General features: G+C 40.2%; 1 protein-coding gene across 2 annotated transcripts in view; it reads right to left on the bottom strand.

Moving 5' to 3' along the window:
• Window positions 1-8,818: 8,818 nt before the first annotated feature.
• The window catches only part of MLLT3 (MLLT3 super elongation complex subunit), a 258,133-nt gene continuing 246,628 nt past the window's right edge, over window positions 8,819-20,323 (bottom strand). Inside the window, exons 9-11 of one of the 2 annotated variants that reach the window (XM_029201788.1) lie at window positions 18,307-18,378; window positions 17,094-17,165; window positions 8,819-10,310 (exon numbers count right to left, since the gene is read on the bottom strand). In XM_029201788.1, the coding sequence (XP_029057621.1) occupies window positions 10,179-10,310; window positions 17,094-17,165; window positions 18,307-18,378 (276 nt within the window). In that variant the 3' untranslated portion in view covers window positions 8,819-10,178. The remainder of the gene's footprint in view (window positions 10,311-17,093; window positions 17,166-18,306; window positions 18,379-20,323) is intronic. The other variant, XM_029201787.1, reaches the window with a different exon arrangement.

Below are 20,323 nucleotides of genomic sequence, written 5' to 3'. Positions count from 1 at the left end.
CTGCTCTCTGTGCATTGCTTTAAGTTGAACTACTTATTCAGGGCTTGTGAAAACTCAGAGCAGATTAAGGAGTTTGCCATCAGCAATGGGAAGAAGAAGGCTGGGAGCCCAGAAAGGCTGTTCAGTCTGTTGTTCCAGTTAGGGATTTCCATATTGCTTCCAACAAGTCCTAACCACCTGATGGTTCGCTCAGGAGTAAAGAGTCTCTATCCCAGCAAAGTGGAAAGGAAACTCTGTGGCCACCGCAGCTACATTTTCACAAGCTCCTCAGAAGAGTGCTTGGCACACGGTAGGTACTCAATAAATACCTGCTGAATGACTGAATTTCCATCACCACAGCTAAAACCTTAAATAACCTTTCAATATGGTTCACTGTAGATTTTTCTCCCATTTCTGAAAAAAAATTCACTACTACAGTCATCATCACAAAGTATGATATCATGAACAGCTGGAACTAGCAGCAAAATTTCTTTAATTTTTAATGTGGGGTGGACAAATTCTACTTAGATATCTAAGTAGAAGTTTATCTGCTTAAACTTCCAGAAGGATGGGGATTTCAACACTGGCATCTCCCCACTGTGGTGGGCGCAGTAATAGCCCCCCAAAGATCCTAATTCCTAAAACCTGTGAATATATTACTTTAAATGGTAAAGGAGGCAGGTACGATTATGATTAGTAAAGAAACTTGCGACGGAGAATTTATGCTGGATTCTCTGGGTGGTCCAAAGGTAATTACAAGAGTTCATAAAAGATGGAAGACGGAGGCAGAAGGTGGAAGTCAGGGAAATATTTTTAAAAGCTATACTGTTGACGCTGAAGATGGAAAAAGGGACCCGGAGGCAAGGAATGCAGGCAGCCTCTAGAAGCTGGAAAAGGCAAGGACATTGATTCTCCCCTGGAGCCTCTGGAAGGAATGCAGCCCTGCGGACACTCTGATTTTAGCCTAGTGAAAACACATTTCAGACTTCTGACCTTCAGAACTGTAAGATAATAAGTTTGTGTTGTTTTAAGCCACTAAATCTGTGGTAATATGTTATAGCAGCAATGGAACATTAACACATCACATAATGTTTAAGGGAAAAAAGAATACAGGGAAAAATAGTGACTAAGGTGGCGTTTCTTTGCATTTCAACATAGCAAAGGGCTATGTTGGGGTCCTCTACAAAGTGATGTGGCTGACCACATCCCATCAAAACTGTGGTATGGCTTTTAAGAGTACAATGCTGAAATAAGAGTTACGGAGATGCTCACTATAAATCAAATCACAGGACTATATGATAACAGTGGCCATTTCTACCTGGTATACATGTCTGCTTTTAAAAACAAAAGGACTGATATCATTCTAAGGTGTATATGGTAACTGAGAAGAATGTCTCTCTAACCAAGGTCACAACCTGGGCTTACTCCAGGTGAAATGGCCAATATTATTGAGAGGATGGTCTCCCACCCAAACACCCTTCACCAAAATGGTAAGCCACAGTTGCCTAAAGATGGCAATGATGATAAAACTGTACAATAGCCCCCCTTCAGAAGATGTTATAAAGTCATGTTTGAAAGGGCACGCTGTCTCCCTGTCCTTCTAAGACCCGAGACTCATTCGTGGCATGGCTGTATAAGACTGGGAAGTTTGTAGCCATACAAGGGGACAAAGCAAGTGGGCTCCTAAAGGGGTTGAACCTCTGACCTCAGCTTCACAACATTATCTCTATAGCAACCAAGCTCATCAAGGGGAAATGTGTTCAATCCAGTTTTATGCGACCTAGCTCTGAGGCCAGAAAGAAACTTGAAAATTGTGACGTATTACCTCTGCCTCCTTTTCCTTTCCATAGGCTGAAAACAGCTACAAAGGCAGCAGTTATGTAGCTGATAATTATCCTGCAAGAACCTGTATGTGAGGATGGTCAATGGCCATGGCTGTTTGAGTAGTGGGCACATCACAACACGTGGACAACTAGGATAAAGATACTTGAGGATGAATTTGTTATTCCCATCTCACAGATGAGAAAACCAAGGGGCAAGAAAGGTTAGGGCTTTAGGGCTAGGAGTGGCAGTTCTGGGATTCAAAACCAAGCCTTTCTGACTCCAATGTCTGTGATTTTTGTCATCATAATACACTACCTTTAAAACAGAAGCAGAATAAGAGAAGTTTGGAGAAAGAGGCATCAGAGAATGACTATGTAGCAACCCCCTCGCAAGCCAAGAGGTTTATTTACAGCCATTCATTCATTCAACACTTTTGGAGTATTTGTTCTATCTATACTAGCAATTATACCCGTGCAACTTGGAACCACTAAAACATCAAAGGATACCAGGTAGCAGGACCTAGAGGCAGAGTAGAGAGCACCAAAATTCCATAACATGGTCCAACAGTGAGAGAACCTGCCAACTGAGCAGCTCCAGCAATGAGTGGGGAGAGGTTGTCGACTCCCAGGAAGCAGCAGCAGCAGGCAGAGTGACTCAGCAGGTGGCAATGAAGAGGTAGTATCTTGAGCAAAGGCGTCAGATATCCTGTTTGGAAAAACACCACAACCTCAGCATGCAATAGGCTCTGAGAACAGGGCCAGGGACCCAATATGTTGTATGTTGCATATATTGCAGAAAGGACTGATCGTCTACTGGCCTATTCATCTATTCAAATGATAGGCTAACACAGGGGAAGCGGTGGGGGAGTGAGGGATGGCTTCAACCACCATGGCTCTTCAGCAACATTGGAAATGCCTTTTACACCCTGGATCCTAAGGGCCTGCCCCTACCGCCGTGGGGATGCTCTTCTGTTACCATAAAGAGCCCAACCACCCTTTATCATGTACATGCCTAAGTGACAAAAACAGAAATCTGAGGGTAAATCTTCAGTTCTGCCATGTCCCAAAGTGCGCTCCTTGGAAATAGGATGACCTACCACATACCCTGGTTTGTCAAAGACAGCCCCAGTTACTCACGTTGTCCTGGGATAATTACTAATAGTGTCCAATTTCCTTCTCAAAAATGTTCCAGTTTGAACCATGGTCACCTAACCCAGAAAACCGTTTCTGGGGATATTAACAGCTGTGCTGTCCTTCTGTGAACCTGTAGCATGCCAACTTATGTTGTAAACCTTGAAGAATGAAATATCGTATAAAAATTATGTTGATGAAGGAACTTCAAAGCAAAACATCTATTATTGTCTTGTGTTGTAGACTACTGTTCTGTTACATACAATTTGAGAAATACTGTGTTCAAGTAAACAAGTTTGGTGGTTGTTGGCAGAATATATGGCTTCCCAGAAATTTAACAGAGTAGCGTGTCATGAATTTCCAAGAGGGTCAAATCCTGGGCAGTTTTTCTAAACTTACTTAAACACAAAACCTTTTTTCATAAAATGTTAAAAGAGGTCAATGTTTTACAGAATACTCCCACATTTTCACTCAACAAATATGGGTGCCTAGTTTGTCCTGGAATTGTTCTAGGTCCTGGAGTCAGTAGTATAACAAGACAAAGCCCTTGTGCTCATCAGGCTTACATTCTAGTGGGGGAGAAAGGCAATAAACCTGTAAACAAATAAATATTATAATGTGGAAAACAATGATCTATCCCCCCAAGTGATGGATATTCAAAATAAAGACCACAACAGTCACCAATTCTGAGGAATATTCATGAAGCAATCTGTCTTCAGATATGAGTTGGCAATGATCCATGTCTGTCAAAAGCCATGAATCCGATGGGCACCTTGTTTTCTGAGAAGTTTCCCTTAACAAGTCTCCCCTTTGAACTGAGTGTACTTCATTTGTCATTAATATATATGTGCCTCTGGGGGAGTCCATCTGCCTTTGGCTTTTGTTTGTGGACTGGATTCATAATATGTGCCTTTAATACTCTTTCCTGTCCTATCTAGACTGAGGTGCTATTTAAAATAGCATCACTTTCTTTCCAAAGACATGTGTATAGTTGCCTAGCACCCAGGGAATAAATTAGAACAAACGGAGAGTTATCACATTCTATGCCATACTTCCCACCTCCTAGGGGTGGGACGAGGAACAAGGAGGTGCTTAAAAAAAAAAAAAAGACATGCACACACACACACACACAAAAACCTCCTACCCTTTGATTCTGTGCAGAACAGAGACTCATATTGAAATGAATAAGCCAAGTTAAAACTTTCCCTCCTGGAACAAAGCAAAAGGAAAGCCTCTTTATGTTGCAGGGGCTATAGATGCCACGGGCTGAGCCTGTCCCAAAGCTTCCCTCCACTGCTCAAAAACTAAGCCATCTTGCTGCATTTAGCACTTCTCACCAGACCACCCACCCAGACGCGGATACACAAACCACATGTGTGAGGAATGCTGTTCGGCTAGGAAATCAGTATCAGTATTTCAACCTTATTACTTGCACAGACGGCCCTTTTAGTGCGACTCATTTGTTTTATCTTTTCAATAGCTTTGATTATTTTCTTTTAATGGCCTGGATTTATCCTTTTCTACCCTTTTGAAACTTCGGAGCCCTGCAGTGGAGGCCCGCATGTGCTGGAAGACATGATTACAAGGGAAAAGGAGCAAATTGCTTTGCCTTTACTCACCACCATCTCCCCAGTCCCTGTGGCCACCTATTCCGTGCTGACGGCCCAGCGCCCTGCGTTATCATCAACGTGGACTCAAGGAGCCTTCCCATTCAGGTGGTAGATTATTTTTGCTGTTATTTGACAGCTATAGGGCCCAGTTATAATTACTGGAGCGTTTTTCCATTTGTGCCACGTACGTCTCTCCCTACCGCGTGGGAACCACATTGGTCACCCTTCTCTAATTAAGGGGAAATTAAGACCAAGAGGCCAAGCTGACAGCCCAGGGCAAGTTAACAACCTCTGGAAAGGACTGGAAATGGCCCTAAAGGGAAGGGGCCACATAAACAGGAAGGTGTGGATACTATTAGCAGGCAGAGAAAGCAGAAGCCTTGAAGTGTGCTCAGGCTTCTCTATTTGGGTGGTATTCCAGGCAAGGAGACCCATAAAATACCCGTAGCTACTCCACTAGTCAGCTCATTAGTTTTGGACACTATATCCCCAAATTCCCAAGCAGAGAGGTCTTGGCGTCAGGCCTCAGTTGAGCTGCCGTCTCTCTCCAGGACCCCTTGCGTATCCAAGTGGGACCATAATTCTGAGAGACGGTGAAACAAATGTACTGGGGGGAACTGGGGCTCAGTGCTCTTCCCGTGTGAGAGCACTTGGAGATGACAACCTGAGTTGTCTTCAGCAGGCCCAGGATGCCCACCCTGACTTTCTCCATGCTGCAGAAAATTCCAGGCCATTATTTTAAAATAAACAAATGAATATCTATGCTGAAACAAGGGAAGAGATTAGTCCAATTCAAGCCTGGTCATTCAAAAGCTTAACTGTCAGCCAAGCCCATCTGGGACTGATGTTTCCACACCTAAAATCAGTTGCTAGTTGATAAGATACCAGGCAGTCCACTATCATCCCCTCATGGCTTGTTGCCTGAAGATAAGGTGAGTTTCTCAAATCTAATGTCTCTTTACTCTTAAAGAGCATTACATAGAGCGTTACATCCAATTCCTTGGTTCCTTGCCAAACTGAAAGTATTCTATTCTCTTTGTTGATGTAGTTTTTCTCCTTCCTGTCCAATCAAGGTAGCATTTCTTGTCACTAGAGTAAATGCAAGGCCTTTGTTTAGATTATGAACAAAACCTCTGGGAGAAATAGGGGGAAAAAGAAAAAAAAACACCATGCACAAGTAACCTGGTTTATTCCAAGAATGTACCCTACCATTTCTTGTCCAGTCTCTGCAGAGCTTAAAGAATGTACTGGTTTTAGGACACAGAAAGTGGTGCTAGACCCTAGGGACTCACAGATGAATGGGGCACGAACTGTGCTCTCAGCTGGTTCTGATCTCGCCATTCTTTCTTCCTTAAGACCAGCATCACTTCTTGAGAAAGGCTGGGGGCTCATCTTTCCTGTATGCAAAGGGAAACCAAACTTTGGTCGAATGACTCTTTACAACGTACAGTCTTACTGAATTGTTAAGAAAACGGAGCCACAACAGATTCGATATGAATTTAAGTGAAACACCTATTTCTGTCCATCTGTACTTACATTTCAACATGGGTTTTAGAGATGGGAAATACATCTGACGAATGCCTTGTAGTTCACATAATAGCATCTACACACACATACACAGTGTATCTTTCAACATAACTACACATACACACTCCATTAAAAAAAAAGATACTGACAGATTTATAAAACGTACTGGCCTTGCGCTGTTAATCTCAAGAATACAATTTACTTAATTTATTTTTGCACTGCATGGTAGCTCTGGCCACCGTTAAGGATCTGTCAGCATTTCCATCATAACTCTATTTTCAGAATACTGGAGTACAAGCGCCAAAATACATATTTACAGTTTACAGACAGACGTGGCTTTGTCTTCCTTTGACTTCTTCAATGCATCTTTACAAGGGATATTTGGGGACGGCGGTGCCTACGTGATAAAAAGGCATCATATAAAACAAAAGAGGTCAAAAGATGTAGACTTCCAGCCCGACTAGACTAAATCATGGGAATCGACTCCTCAGCATTCATGTCAGCTGTAGTAGTCATTATACTCATAGCTTTAGAGCAACAGTCCAAAGCAAGACGATAAGATGTGTGTACATATGGAGTACAAAGCATTAGTACACAAAAATGCTAAGGGTGGAAAGTAACGAGCATGCAGCAAACTAGTCCAGAGCTGGTCACCTCCACAGTGAGAAAAATGAACACACACCACCCAACACCAGCACTGACCACTTCCAACACTGAACATCCAACTCTGTCACCTGGGGAGAGTTAAAACATTTACGAATAAAGTCTCTCTTAAACAATATGTCAACTTGTTAACATGTGCGGGGCTTGAAACAGTACGTGGGATGTTATGCACGCCTAAACTGTCTATTTTAAAGAGTAGCTAGGTCTGTAAAAGTTATCAGGAGAAACATTTTTGGTGGAAGAAAGTTTTTAGTGCAAGAGAACCAACTTTATTGGCTCTTTCCACAAAATGTGGGTAATTATTCAGATTAGAGAGATTTGCTTCGCAATTTTAAAATGTTTAGGACACTCTCCTAGGACTTTTTTCCTCTACAGTTTTTGTTTCCTAATCTTAAGTTTTTATGTTCTCCCCAACTTTGACACAATATGCAAGCATATATAGACATCTCTATTTGTCTGCATAGAGAGAGAGAGGTGGATTATGGTGAAGAAACAAAATAGCTGCAAGCATTTTTGTTGCTAACACGTCTGCTATATGCTAAGATAGAAGCACCCCCTCTCATACATATCCTGCTGCGAAACCAGGGGCAAAAGGTAATTGATAAGGGGGGAAAAAGTTCTGTACATGTTTCCTTCCCCTCAAATTACTGGGGGAAAATTTAAAGAAAGTTTATCATACTCTGGCTGGCTTAAACCATAGTCACACTCACCCAATTAATTTTATTTAGACCAAAAAATTAAACCCTGCCATTTTCCCTTTGTGCTTAAAAAAACCAAAGCCACCGTTAGAATCCACGCATGCCAAAAATCTTTTAACAGGTTTTAAAGGTGAGTGTATATAAACGTGGCAGAACTGAGTGGGTTACTTTAAGTATAACTATTTGAATTTAATGGAAAGGGGATTTATTATTTCTGCATTTAAAAATTAGACGAGAGCAAGAGTTCAACTTCTAAAAACTCAACAGCATGACTCTTATTCTATTGGAATTTCATGGAAAATTCATTTTGCTGTCTCTATGAATAACAGAAGGGCAAGTTTCCTGAATTTTATTAATTTACAGGTGATATTCTGAAGACATTTACTTTATTACCTAAATTTTAGGTTTAAAGTTTATCACTGTAATAGCTTCCCTTCTTGCTATCCTTTTTGTCTGGTTACTTATGTTAACCAGTTTCTTGGTTAGTAACCTAGGGAACAAAAAAATCTTTACATTGCCAAATCATGGTTTTGGCCACACAATTTAGATACAAAAATAAAAATGGCCCAAACTACATATATACATTTCTAGTTAAGCTATATAGATATTTTAGTTAAACCACATACATTTCTGGCTTAATTAGAATATGTGGATTAGCATTTAGAAATTTTTAAAGATTTTTAAATGTTGCAAAAAATTCCATATAAGCATTGCCCACCCCTTTCACCTGTAAAGTTAAAAAAAGAAACAAAACACAACTAAAACCACTCAATTCATCAGTCACCTAATGTCCAAAATGACTCAGAAAGTTTCTCTGTAATTAAACATTGAGAAGTGGACTACAAAACAAATGCTTCAAGGTCGGTCATGCCAATCATCAAGAGTCATAACATTATTGAAAAAGTACACTTGTCCTCAATGGGATGCTTCTGAAAAGTAATTTACAAGGAGCATGGCTGTATTATAATTTTTTTAAAGGAAAAGATAGTGTCTCTGGATAGAAAGAAACAATGTAAAAAAAAAAAATCCCCTTGTTGAAATGCAGAAATAACTCCATTATCAATCTGCATTTACATTCCTGCCCAAAAGAATGGGTCTGGAAAGACCATTTTCTGTACAGACACTAGTTAATCTCTGTATGAAAAGACAGCATCTGGCATGGGAATAAACAAGGGAGATACTGGTCCATGAGCACACATAGAGACTTTCTTAAGGCTGATCCAGTGAACGAACCTTTGGATCCAGAAGTATTTCTTCGTTTCTTTTCTTTTCGGTTGAATTCCTAGCAAAAACTTGGAAGATGAACTGTTCTCATTTTGCATTCTCCACTTATGGAGAGAATGGAATAATGACACCAAAAGTACTTTGGTTTGGTTTTTTTTTTTTCTTTTAAAAATAATTTGCTTTCTTTTGCATGCCACAGGACAGATTTCTAGTTTCAAAACAGGGTACATCAAGAACAAAAATATCCCCCCCTCCCCAACCATCTTTATATTCACCAATACAAGAAATCCTTCTGGAAACATAAGCAAGTGACTAAACAGGTATCGAACCGCTGAATCTACAAGTTAATACATAATCTGTTATGGCAGAATAACCAAGAATTTTCCCCCAAAGAAAGATTTTAATTTTTCAAATATAAAAGAGTCTAAGAGGATCATATGTGAACAAACAAAAATCTCTTCTTCCAGGTTTTATGGTAAAGATGGGTAACACACTGGCAGCCGAAGAAAGCTGAAACTCTTACTAATAAATAGAACCAAATTAAGAATTTCTACAACATTTCTTTAGAAAACAGAACCAGAATTCCTCTTTTAAAAATTATGATCCTGTGGAATGCATTCACTTCCATATTTACCTAATACCGTAACAGTAAAACAGACACAAGGATGTTGATGACATCTCAACAATGCTGGATGCAGGACGTTTACAGGTACACGTTTGTTTAAAAGTCCTACAGGTTTATTGACTAAGGCTAGACAGCAATTCGTATGATCCTATTTGGTGCGTTTTCTAACCATGGTCCAAGATCATTATATGGGTACAGCCAAGGACTGGGCCCCAACTTTCAGGAAAAAGACCACAAAGAAGAAAATCAGGGTGGCTATTTGGTCCCCCCAGTTGATCATTTGTGTCCTGGGACTGGAAAAACAAGGTGGAAAATACAGACTGCAACGAGTTAAGGGACTTGGAAAAAGTTGGTGGAGAGTGGCACGGTATACGAGTAAGGTCACTGGGCTTGGGATGGCAAGGGCGCTGCATTGAAAGAGCATCCACGGGACCGAGTACTTAGAATGTCTTGTGGTGTCATTCCCTCAACGACTCTAGAATATCTGTATGCGATAATAAATAGATCAGTTATGTAATAAGGCAGTGTGTTGAATATGCATTCGTCCTGTGGAATGAACCACCACAGAGAGAGATACATGATACCATACACATTCTTTAAGTTTTCTCGTGTTGTATTTGATCTGTTTGTTTTCAAGGCTATCCAGGCTAACTCTTCCCGGGGATTTTCTTGGAGAGAAGAGTGGTCCGCTGAGGCTGGTTTGCTTAACCTCTCCTTTATCAAGAGATGATGACTGGCTTTAAAGAAAAATAAAGCTGAAGGTTGTTTGCTTTTTATTTTTTCCCTTTTGGTTGCATCATTCTGAGTGTTTCCATATAAACAAACAAGAAAAAAAATCACAACCAAAAAAAAACCAAAAAAAAAACCAGAGTTTTTGATGCATCCAGTTGTTGTAGCCTCAGGATGTTCCAGATGTTTCCAGGTAGCTCTGTAGTTTACGGACTGTGGTTTTGTCCAGCGAGCAAAGGTCAAAATCAAATGTTGTGTTTGTGATATGAAAGTGTCCAGTTTCTTCTATAAGGTTCACAATCTAGAGGAGTAAATAAGATAAAGTTTAGGCAATAAGCAATAGACATCAAAAGGCAAAAAGAGAGAGAGATGGAGGGAGTCAAATATGGAACCAAGTGATTAATAGTCTCATTTATAGCAGGAAGGTCCTATACTGGTAATGGCACCAAACTACTTCTTAGCCAATTTGGTAGGTCAAAGGAATATTAACCCTTTGAATTTCTCAATGAGAGCAGACTACCTGTTCTCATTCATAGTCTTTAAACTGATTCCTACTTCCAAGTCATCAACAGACCTTTTTACTATAGGGGTGGGAGTGAGAATGGGTAGCTAGTGGGAGATAGAATTTCAAGACCCCTTTTAAAAATTAGTTACTGACTCAACGGACAGTGGCTGTACTTAATAGATGAAAGGAAATTCCAGCCTAGAAATAACAGAACTCCTTATAGAAAAAGTACATACACGCAGACACATATATATATAATGATCATTTTTCTTTCTGATTACATTACTGTTGAAAGTTTAGAAAACTCAAGAACCCACAAAGAAAAAGAATAAAACCGTCTACATTTCCACCTCCTGAAGATCATGGGTAGTGACTAGAAAGGGGCTCAAGGAAGCCTTCTGGGGTGCTGGAACTGTTTTGTTGCTTGACTTGGGTGCTCGTTACAAAAGATGCATTCACTTTGTTAAAATTCATCTAGTTGTACATCTTGTTATGCTTTGACAAAAAATAAATAAAAACCTATATTCATTCCATTAGTCACGTTCAGTTGATGCACTTGAGTATCTGGGGTGATAAGTATCATCTGTAGAAAGAAAGGGTGCCTTTGTCTCCCCGTTTGGGAATAGTTATACCTCATTTCTTGAATTGGCTCCAACTTCCAGAAATATGATAAACAAAAGTGGTTGACAGAGGCACTATTGGTCTTGCCTGGCTTTCGGGAGGATGCCTCTAAGGTTTCAACATTAACAGTGATGTCGGTTATGGGTTTGAAAGAATCTTTTATCATGTTACGTGTCTTTCTATTCCTATTTTACTAATAATTTTGACAGAAATAGATGCTATGCCTGGATAGTATGGGTTCTAGGTATGTTTGTTGTGAGTAAATTGGGATGGAGGGGGGTTGATTTTAGTAAGCTTTGTCGGGGAGAGAGGAAAATCCGCATCAAGATGAAAGAAAAAGTATTTGCACAGAGAAACCCACTGGCAAACCATTTCGCTTATTTTTAGCTGTCTGTTACTCCTTTTCTATCACATGTTTCTGTTCTCTTTAGTACAATCATCTTAAAAGGAATAATTTTAACTATTCAGCCTATTATTTATTCAATGAAGTTTTAGATTATCTAATTTCTGGTTGAAAAAGCAGAATGGAAACTTTTGACCTTTTCTTCTTACAGTTAGTTTTCTTTAAAAAAAACAGTAAATTTGTGAACTATTCCCTATGGGTCAGTGGCTCTCAATAGAAAATGTGCTCCCTATTCCTGACATATTTGCCGCAGAAACATAAGACACAGTGAACCTCAATCCAATTAATTGCGCAACTCCAGACTGAGCTGTTATTGCCTTATTCAACCTCTGGAACTATTTTTTTACAGATATAACTATGGGTTTAATAACAAAATCAGTTACTCCCATTGCAAAATCATGACAGACACAGCGAACTGCCTACGTAATATCCATTTATCCCTTCTTCTTTACTAGCAGAAGCTTGATTTTCTGGGAGTGGCAATATGCCCAGCTATATACTTGCCTCCGAGACCCACTTGCAGCACTGGGCAGACACTGCTATTTACAGTTTATTTGTCAGAAGTCACTGGCCTTTTAGGAAAATTTTCGAAAGGGTATGGACAATGGGCATGAGGCTTTTGCCCTCTGCTCCTCCTTCCTGTCTGGAATGAAGATGCCATCCTGGAAGTGCAGCAGTTGTCGTCCCCTCAAGTGGATGAATGCAAGATGTGAAAGATGGCAGAGCAGGAAGGCGAGGAGTCTATGTCCTCAGTAGCATCTTTTCCACCACACTGACCATGAATCACTTACTTCCAGGCTTATTATTATATGGGGTGGCGGGGAAGCGGGGGATGCAGGGCGGAGAGGGAGCCTTACTTGCTTCAGCCACTGGACTCCGCGTTCTATCACACGCATCAAGAGAATATCAGAAGGGGTGTTCCCAGTAATGGTTAAAGTGTGACATTCACATAAGAATTTATCAAGCTAGATCTTATTATTAACACTAAAAGATCTAAAATGAACCCTCATTTGCTTTATTAGTAAATAGTTAAAACAGAGCTTTAGATAAGTCAGCCACACACATCTATATACATAGAGAAACACGCATACACAGCTCTGTCCACAAACAGAAGACTTTCAAGGCAATCAAATACTTACTATAATACATATTTAACATCAACTGAATTAAAAGTACTTTCCAGAGTAAATTATCTTTTTTGCTACATTGTGGAGAAACACTATAGACGGAGTGAAAATGTGTAAACTTCAGTATAGAAACAAATAGCCTCTTCAGAGAGCTCTTTCGGGATGAAAACAAATAGCCTTTCAATTTATACAATGGAAGCAAATGACAATTATTCCAGAGTGTGAATCCTCTCCTCAACTAGCTGGTCAGTAGGTAAATGACCAAGCACTCAGAACAGAGAATCCTGAACTTGGCATATCAAATTCTGACTCTGCTCACTATTTGAATGGTATTGGACAGAACACAATAACCCCTGGGCCTCAGTCTCCTCATCTGTAAAATGGGGACAATGCCACCTGTTCTACCTATCATACAATGTTGTTCAGAGGATCAAATAATATACGGAACATGAAGCTTCTTTATAAACTGCAAATTGCTACACAGATGAGGACAACATGATTATGATTACCATGTAAACATAAACTTATCCTTAATTATCTGGGAGGTAACTATATAGCACATGAATTTTCAGACCCAGTGCTTTTTCCTCTGCCCCTCATTGACTGTTAGCCATTTCATTAGCACTAAAACAAATGAAGCAGGGAAAATGCCAGAAGCTAAAGCTCAGAAAAGACCTCCTTGAAATTAAAAAAAAATTATAATAAAAGGAGGGAGGGAAGAAAGCAGGGAGAACAGTAGTCGAAGTAAAGCGGTTGAAATGACAAACTAAAACCACAATGTGGGGATAAAGAAGTACAGCCCTCCATTTTCCCTTGAAAATGACAGGTAACTCACCCCTTTAAAAAAATAAATTTCTGTGACTCAATATAGTTGCTCACTAATTACTTAGCAATAGGCAGAAGACAGAGTAATAAAAAATACCTTCTAGAAAAGGCCACTTGGTTTTAAAGCAAATAAACACATTTGCCCACTAGGATATTCGGCCCCGTCATCTCACGTGCACTGTACTACCTTGTAGGTTCTGGGGATTCAATCACAGCCCTCGCGTCTCCTCCACAACCAACACGCAAAGAAATGAAGGGGATCTTATCAATCTCACTAAATGAGCCCTGCATTTTTATGGGAGCTTATAAGAATGCATCAAGGCGGAGGCAGAGACAGCCTTAAAGTAGTAGCGGTGGCAACAGATGGGGCGTTCAGGACTATTTCCAATGGGAACAGCATTAATGATTTGAATTATTAGAGCATGAACCTACACCCTCAATTAAGTAAAGACTTCATAAAGAAAAATAAATGTGGGTGCCTTTCCATGAATCCTGAAAGAGTCAGAACATCAGAAACACCGCGTTAACGTGCTTCACTGCAATGACACAGCCACAAAGCCTAAAAGCACCACCCTGCTGGTCCCTGAAGGACGCCACGCTGCCTGTCTATAGGAATCCCCGCTCTGCTGATGCACCGTGGCTCTACCTTGGTGTCATTACCCTGCATCGTACTGCAATGATGAATCCAACTCCAAAATAATAGCAATAATAAAGGACAGACTGAGTGCAGATAAGGAAAGCAGGCAAGGGCACATGGTATATTATAGGTAGTGGAAAAGGAGGCGTATGTATACTGCTTAACTCATTCTTCAGATGATGGTTGTTGTGAAAACATCTGTGATGGATTATTTCCTGCCACGTCGGCTTTGGAGGGGGTACCACGCAGGCCTTTTTTTTTTTTTTTAAACAGGGTAAGCTCCACTTGTTAAGTCTGTAGCTCCTTCCCCCAATCCTGGTTATAAAAGTCATAAAAGTTATTAAAAGGCAGATGCATTGTAGTCTGATTATGCTTTTTTATATTTTTTATGTTAAAAAAACAAAACAAAACAGTATTCTTTCCACCCGAAGCAGCCTCTTTGCTGAGTGGGAAGTAATGGACAAGCTTTGCTTTAACTGCTTCTGTCTGGTGGGGAGTCAGGTGTGGGGTAAGTTAGGACTTCCTGGAGAATGGCCCCAGCTATGGATGGGGAAGCCCTGTCTACCGTGTGACAACGTGTGCCCTACCCTGGGTTAAGAGGCATCCTGGAGAAAACACTTCTCAGGGAGAGTTTTCCATGTTGTTAGAACACTCTGATATACCATTTATTCCCCAACTCCCTGAAGAAAATTCTAAATGTATAATAGCTGTTACCTAAATTGCCGAACCATCCTCTAAGGAAGCCCTGGTTTTCCTCAGAGGTCTTTTGTTTTTCTCCTAAGGAGGATGCAAATCCAGACTCAGAGCTGGAACTCCAAGTTTAGAAGTGTTTAGAAGTGTTCGATCTCCCATTCCAAATGAATGTGGAACATGTGGTTTAAAGAAGAATCAAATTATTAGTCAGTCCGAGGTACAAACATCTCTGGTTTTGACTGTGTCTACTGTACTATACTTTTACCTTATGGAAAAGGGCCTTAAGAACACAGCCTCTCTTGATCCAGCGCTTTCTGTTCCTTAATCTAGATGCTGGGTGCCAGCACTGCATGTCCCCAGAATAAAACAAAGATATTAACCACCTTTTGTGAGCCAAAGAAAAGTGTCAGGCCAGATTTTTTGACAGGATGTATTTAATAGGAAAAGACCTGGGATGGGATCCTGAGCTCACCAGAAATCCTGTCTCAGGTGCTGGGGTCTGTGCGGCTAATACACAGACTCTGTGGAATGCAGTCCACAAGATGAGCAGTGCTCAAGGTGGAGAATAACATTAGTCCTCAATAGTTCTATGTTTTACAATAGGAATTAATTAAGCAGTAAACCGTGACAGGACATGCATCATGGTATCATAATCACAAGCCTCAGCTGCATTACAAGGCAAAAGGCCGAAGACTGAGAGCTTTCAACTGGCCTGGGAATGCAATTAGGGTGAAACGCTGTGGGCCCTGGAGTGCCTTTATGCCAGGTTAAAAATTCATAGATATCACTCTCTCCCTCTAGAACACTAAAATAATCCACTTGGATGGAATTCTCCAGTAAGCCACCTTCCCTCACAAGTCTTTCAAAGGTCAAAATAAAGGACAGTGTGAAATTAGGAATGCCAATGACACCCCAAGGTAAGACCCTGCTCAAAAGCCTAGTATCCTCAACTCACTGGTTGGCTTTCCTGGTGAAGGGGTCCCAACCCTGACCAAACATCTGTCTCGCTCTCCTACGAGACGCACTATTTGGGCCCAACTTGTGCTGTAATAGCTTTATTAGACAACTGCTCCACAGTGGTTCAGAGCTGGTGTTCGGGAAAGGATGGGAAAGTCAGCTAATAGATTTACCATCACCATTCAGGCAATTAGCCCCAAATAATTGGTAAGTGGCAGGCTGAACAATTTTCAGTTACACAGAAGAAAGCTGAAGAAAAATGCTATGGAAATACTAGGATATGTCTTAGGGTAAGCCACTCAAACCCTGCTCCCCGACCCATTACGCACTGAGATAGAAATGCAAGAAATGCAACTTATCCCCAATTAAGAATTATATAGGGTCTATAGTGTTTTGTTCAAATCTGAAACTCTAGAAGGGTTAAAAAGCTTATCAGACCAATCAGGGAACTTGGAAAGTTTGAGAGCATGTATTTATAGATTTAAGCAAAAATGTTCACAAAATATAAATGTGACCATCAGCCATTAAACATTAAAAAAAAAGTAACCCATACACAGCTGGGGTAGATTAAGTACTAATTTCAAGTCATTTGAAAGTAGTAAAAAAAAAAAAAAATTCAAGCAGCAAAAAAATCTACAAACCCACCCTGGAATTTAGAACCTAATCTTCTCTTTGGGTGTTAAAGAAAAATTATTTTATCAATAGCCACTGTTAATGCAATGGACGCATGTGCTGTAACTATGAGAACTAAAAACCATCCTTCTTATCTTCTCAAAACATCGAATTGTACTAATAGAAGTTTCCCCACTCTAAAAGTCTTCTACAGTTGAGTTCATAATAATAGAATGTATGTTATACAAGATAAGACAAATGAGGAAAATATTTATTTTCCTTAGAATAGCATTGGCAAAGGTTACTAAATTGAATCACAAATGTTTACAGCACTTGACTGCAATTCTTATCACTGTTTTCCCACGAAACCAGAAGCCTGGCCCCAAAGGTTTCTGCATTCCTACCTTCCCCTCCCTCAGCCCACATGACAGCATCAGACGGCTGAGGGATCAGTATATTCCAGCATCATCACCTCCCCATGTGCCCAGTTTTCATCGTACCGCGGAAGCCCCAAAGCAGACTTCTGGGCAGCCTCGGAAATGAACCCCCCCACCACCTACTTTGCAGGTGGCACTGGGCCAGTTCTGAGAGTGTGGGGTTTCCAGAAGGCCACCTGGCGTGGCCTCCAGGTGCTATTACACTAGCCCAGGACAAACTAGGCCTTGATGTTTCTGGAAAGGGTTGTGTTAAAAAGCATTTCTCACCTGCTGAAGAATGTGTCTTTCCCTCAGCGTCATCAACCTTCTGTGAAGCTCTACCAGTTCATCTAGGTATGCCTGAAAGAGAACAGCATCCCCCACAAAGAACAAGCACTTTAAGGAAGCAGTTCAAAAATAAAAGAATAAACAAATAAGAACATACAAGCAGTGGTTAGAGGCTCCACATACTACCCTCTACCCCAGGCTGTGTGGATGCACTGCCCAAGGCCTTTGCAGACCAAATCTCTCTTGGCCAACTATTAACTTTTCAAGCCAGCTTTTTATTGATAAAAAGGGCAATTCTTGCACTTATTTGCTCTCAACAAGGTTCAAGTGAGCAGGTTCCCCCTCTCCCAACAACGCCTCTACAGAGAGAAGGGGAACTCAATGAAAAATTTTGAGTTTAAATGTATTATCACAGTCTACACTCTTTTTTTTTTTTTTTAAACTATTCTTCCATCTTAGAAGCATTTTAACAGAAAAAAGCCCAAGCTTGAATATGGAAGCACTGATGCACATTATCAATTATGTCAGGGCAAACTGAAAAGAAAAAAGCCCTCTTGGGTCCCTCCTGGTCATATCTAACATTGCTAGTGAACAGCAAGTAACAGGACAGAAGAATGTCTTATGACATTAGCATCTGCTTTGTCAAGAGCTCCCCTGAAAAGGCAGAGGTGCACCTCCGTATACTCAGGCTCATGGTCTTTGCTAGCATAAATGCCTGGATGTTCCAAGTGCCATTTGCAATGAAGGCAAAAGAAAGGTCTGTGAAGTATTAGCCAGGCCCACCCCTGCAAAGCACGTGAGGACCCTGCCCACAAAGAGACACAAACCCCCAACAGCCCTTGAAGTCAGATTTTGGATGCGTGACTGCACACTTGGGGAAAACACACTGCACTGGGATCAGATGTCCTGCTCACTTAAGTCTGAGATTCCTTAACCCTCCACCTGCACTACAATTCTCTCACCTCCCAATTCAATGGGCCTGAAATCCCTTGGGAATCATGGATAGCGTAAGGCCAGGCTTAACACTGGAGACATAAACAAGACTTGGAAAATAAACTACAAAGCATTGGGAAGAAGTGCTTGTCATTTGGAGGTTTCAGGCGTTTCTGATGAAGAAAACAAAAGGAGAACCAGCGAGGATGATCAAGGGAAACACAAAGAAACGGAAGAGGGTCAGTGCTGGAGCACTCACAGTAATGGACTGGACACCTACCTTGTCACATTCACCATTCTTTATTTGCTTATCTGATTTGCTTTGCTTTATTGGACTTTTCACTTCAAGAATCTAGGGATCAAAGAGAACACAGTTAAATTTGATTTCTAGCACTTCTTAGCTAACCAGCCACCTAAACGAAGGGACTTAAGAATGAAATGTCACAGTGCTTTGTGACCACCTAGAGGGGTGGGATAGGGAGGGTGGGAGCGAGACGTAAGAGGGAGGAGATATGGGGATATATGTATATGTATAGCTGATTCACTTTGTTATGAAGCAGAAACTAACACACCATTGTAAAGCAATTATACTCCAATAAAGATGTTAAAAAAAAATGAAATGTCATATAATAACATCACTTTCCAAAGAGCATCTCTCCTCCATACATTTTCTTTCTTCTCCTCTAATCTTACTTTCTCTGGGAAAATAAATTACGTATATGTGAAATGCTGAGTCAGGGCAATAGAACTTAAAAAAAAAAAAAAAAAAAAAGAAGGTGACGATAAGGAAATTGATCTAAGCTTCCAAGGCTGCTTCTCTTTTGTGACAACACTCTCACACATATGTACAGCAGCTGAGTTGTAGTGGATTACAGTCCCCTCTGGCAAGAATTTTTTCTTATTCATTCTGTTGTTTCAGCATGACTACCAGTGCTCGGTACACTAAGGATGATAAGACAAACACTCAAATACCCTTTTTAGTACCTGACTTTCAGATTCTAAAAAGTACTCACTCGTATCCACTAAACTGAGGCAGCTTTGGAAATGAAGGTTGCCGTCAGTGACACTGGTTGCTCCCAACTTGGGATCCTCCCACTCAAGAAATAAAGAGCTAGGACTATCTTCTGTATTTCAAGAAATGATGTGTTTACCCATGATAAATATCAAGTGCCTTTCCTTTTATCTGACCCAAATTGTAGCTTAGGTTACGAAGAGCAGTTTTGCATACTGTTCAGACTGTTGGGAGCTACGTTTCTAATTAATAAAAAGGAGAAACAAATTATTACTTAATAAATACAATTGATTTATTAGAATTTTCAAAATTGAGAATTATGAGGGAAATATTTTTAAATGGCCCTTGCTTAAAATGGTTGAGAACCACTGAAATTATTGATGAGTGTTTACAAATGTATAGAAACATAAAAAGCAAAGTAATTTGTCTTTTTCATTATATCCTCATTACCAAGTGAGTTATTATAACCTGAAGCTAATATTAAGGAAGAAAATGCAAAATAAAGGAGATATTTAAGAAGTCTCATATTCCTACTGCTCTTCTTTTTATCCATTTCTGCTTTAACACACACACACACACACACACACACCACTCTCCAGTTCTGTTCAAAGGTCTACCATCTTCCAAAACACAAAAAAGATTTTTAAAATGAGTTCACATTTATTTTGTAATTTAATTTGTAGAAAGAGCATTGATTGGGCTCAGAAACCCAAGTTCAGGTACCAGTCCCATCATTCATCATTTCTGAACCTCAAAAAATGAGATAAAATGAGAGAGATGAACAAGATAACATCCAGGTTTCCATTCAGCTGTAAAATTTTCTACTACAAATAAACATTTTATCTATTGAGGATGACATTCTAGAAAAGACCAAATACTTCTCTAAGGGTACATATTCCTTTGAATTTAGGAAAATGTATAAGTAAGAAGTGAGCTCCTAACAGAGTCTGGCCTGAGAATAGCCTTTATTTCTTCATTTTTAACATTAAGATAACCAGAAGACCAATGTGACCAAGCTAACTTCAAATACAATACTTCTGGCAACACAAGGAAATTACTTAATCACAGAGGCAAAGCAATAGTTTTTTTAACATGCTTCACTGTAAAGGAAACCAAACACCCCACTACATTCAGAATTTCCTTCTCTATTGTTGAAAATGAGACCTCAAGGGAACACTGGCGCTGAGACCTAGGAGTAAGTAGGTCAGTAGATGGCACTCCTCACCAACTCAGATCTGGGGCTGGGCCCAAGCAGAGCAGATCTGCTGCGATTTCAGGCAAGAGG

This window comes from Monodon monoceros, unplaced genomic scaffold (assembly GCF_005190385.1).
Source record: "Monodon monoceros isolate NGI ecotype Baffin Bay Population unplaced genomic scaffold, NGI_Narwhal_1 Super_Scaffold_5, whole genome shotgun sequence".
Taxonomy (NCBI): Eukaryota; Metazoa; Chordata; class Mammalia; order Artiodactyla; family Monodontidae; genus Monodon; species Monodon monoceros.
This window is presented reverse-complemented; position numbering and strand designations above follow the sequence as displayed.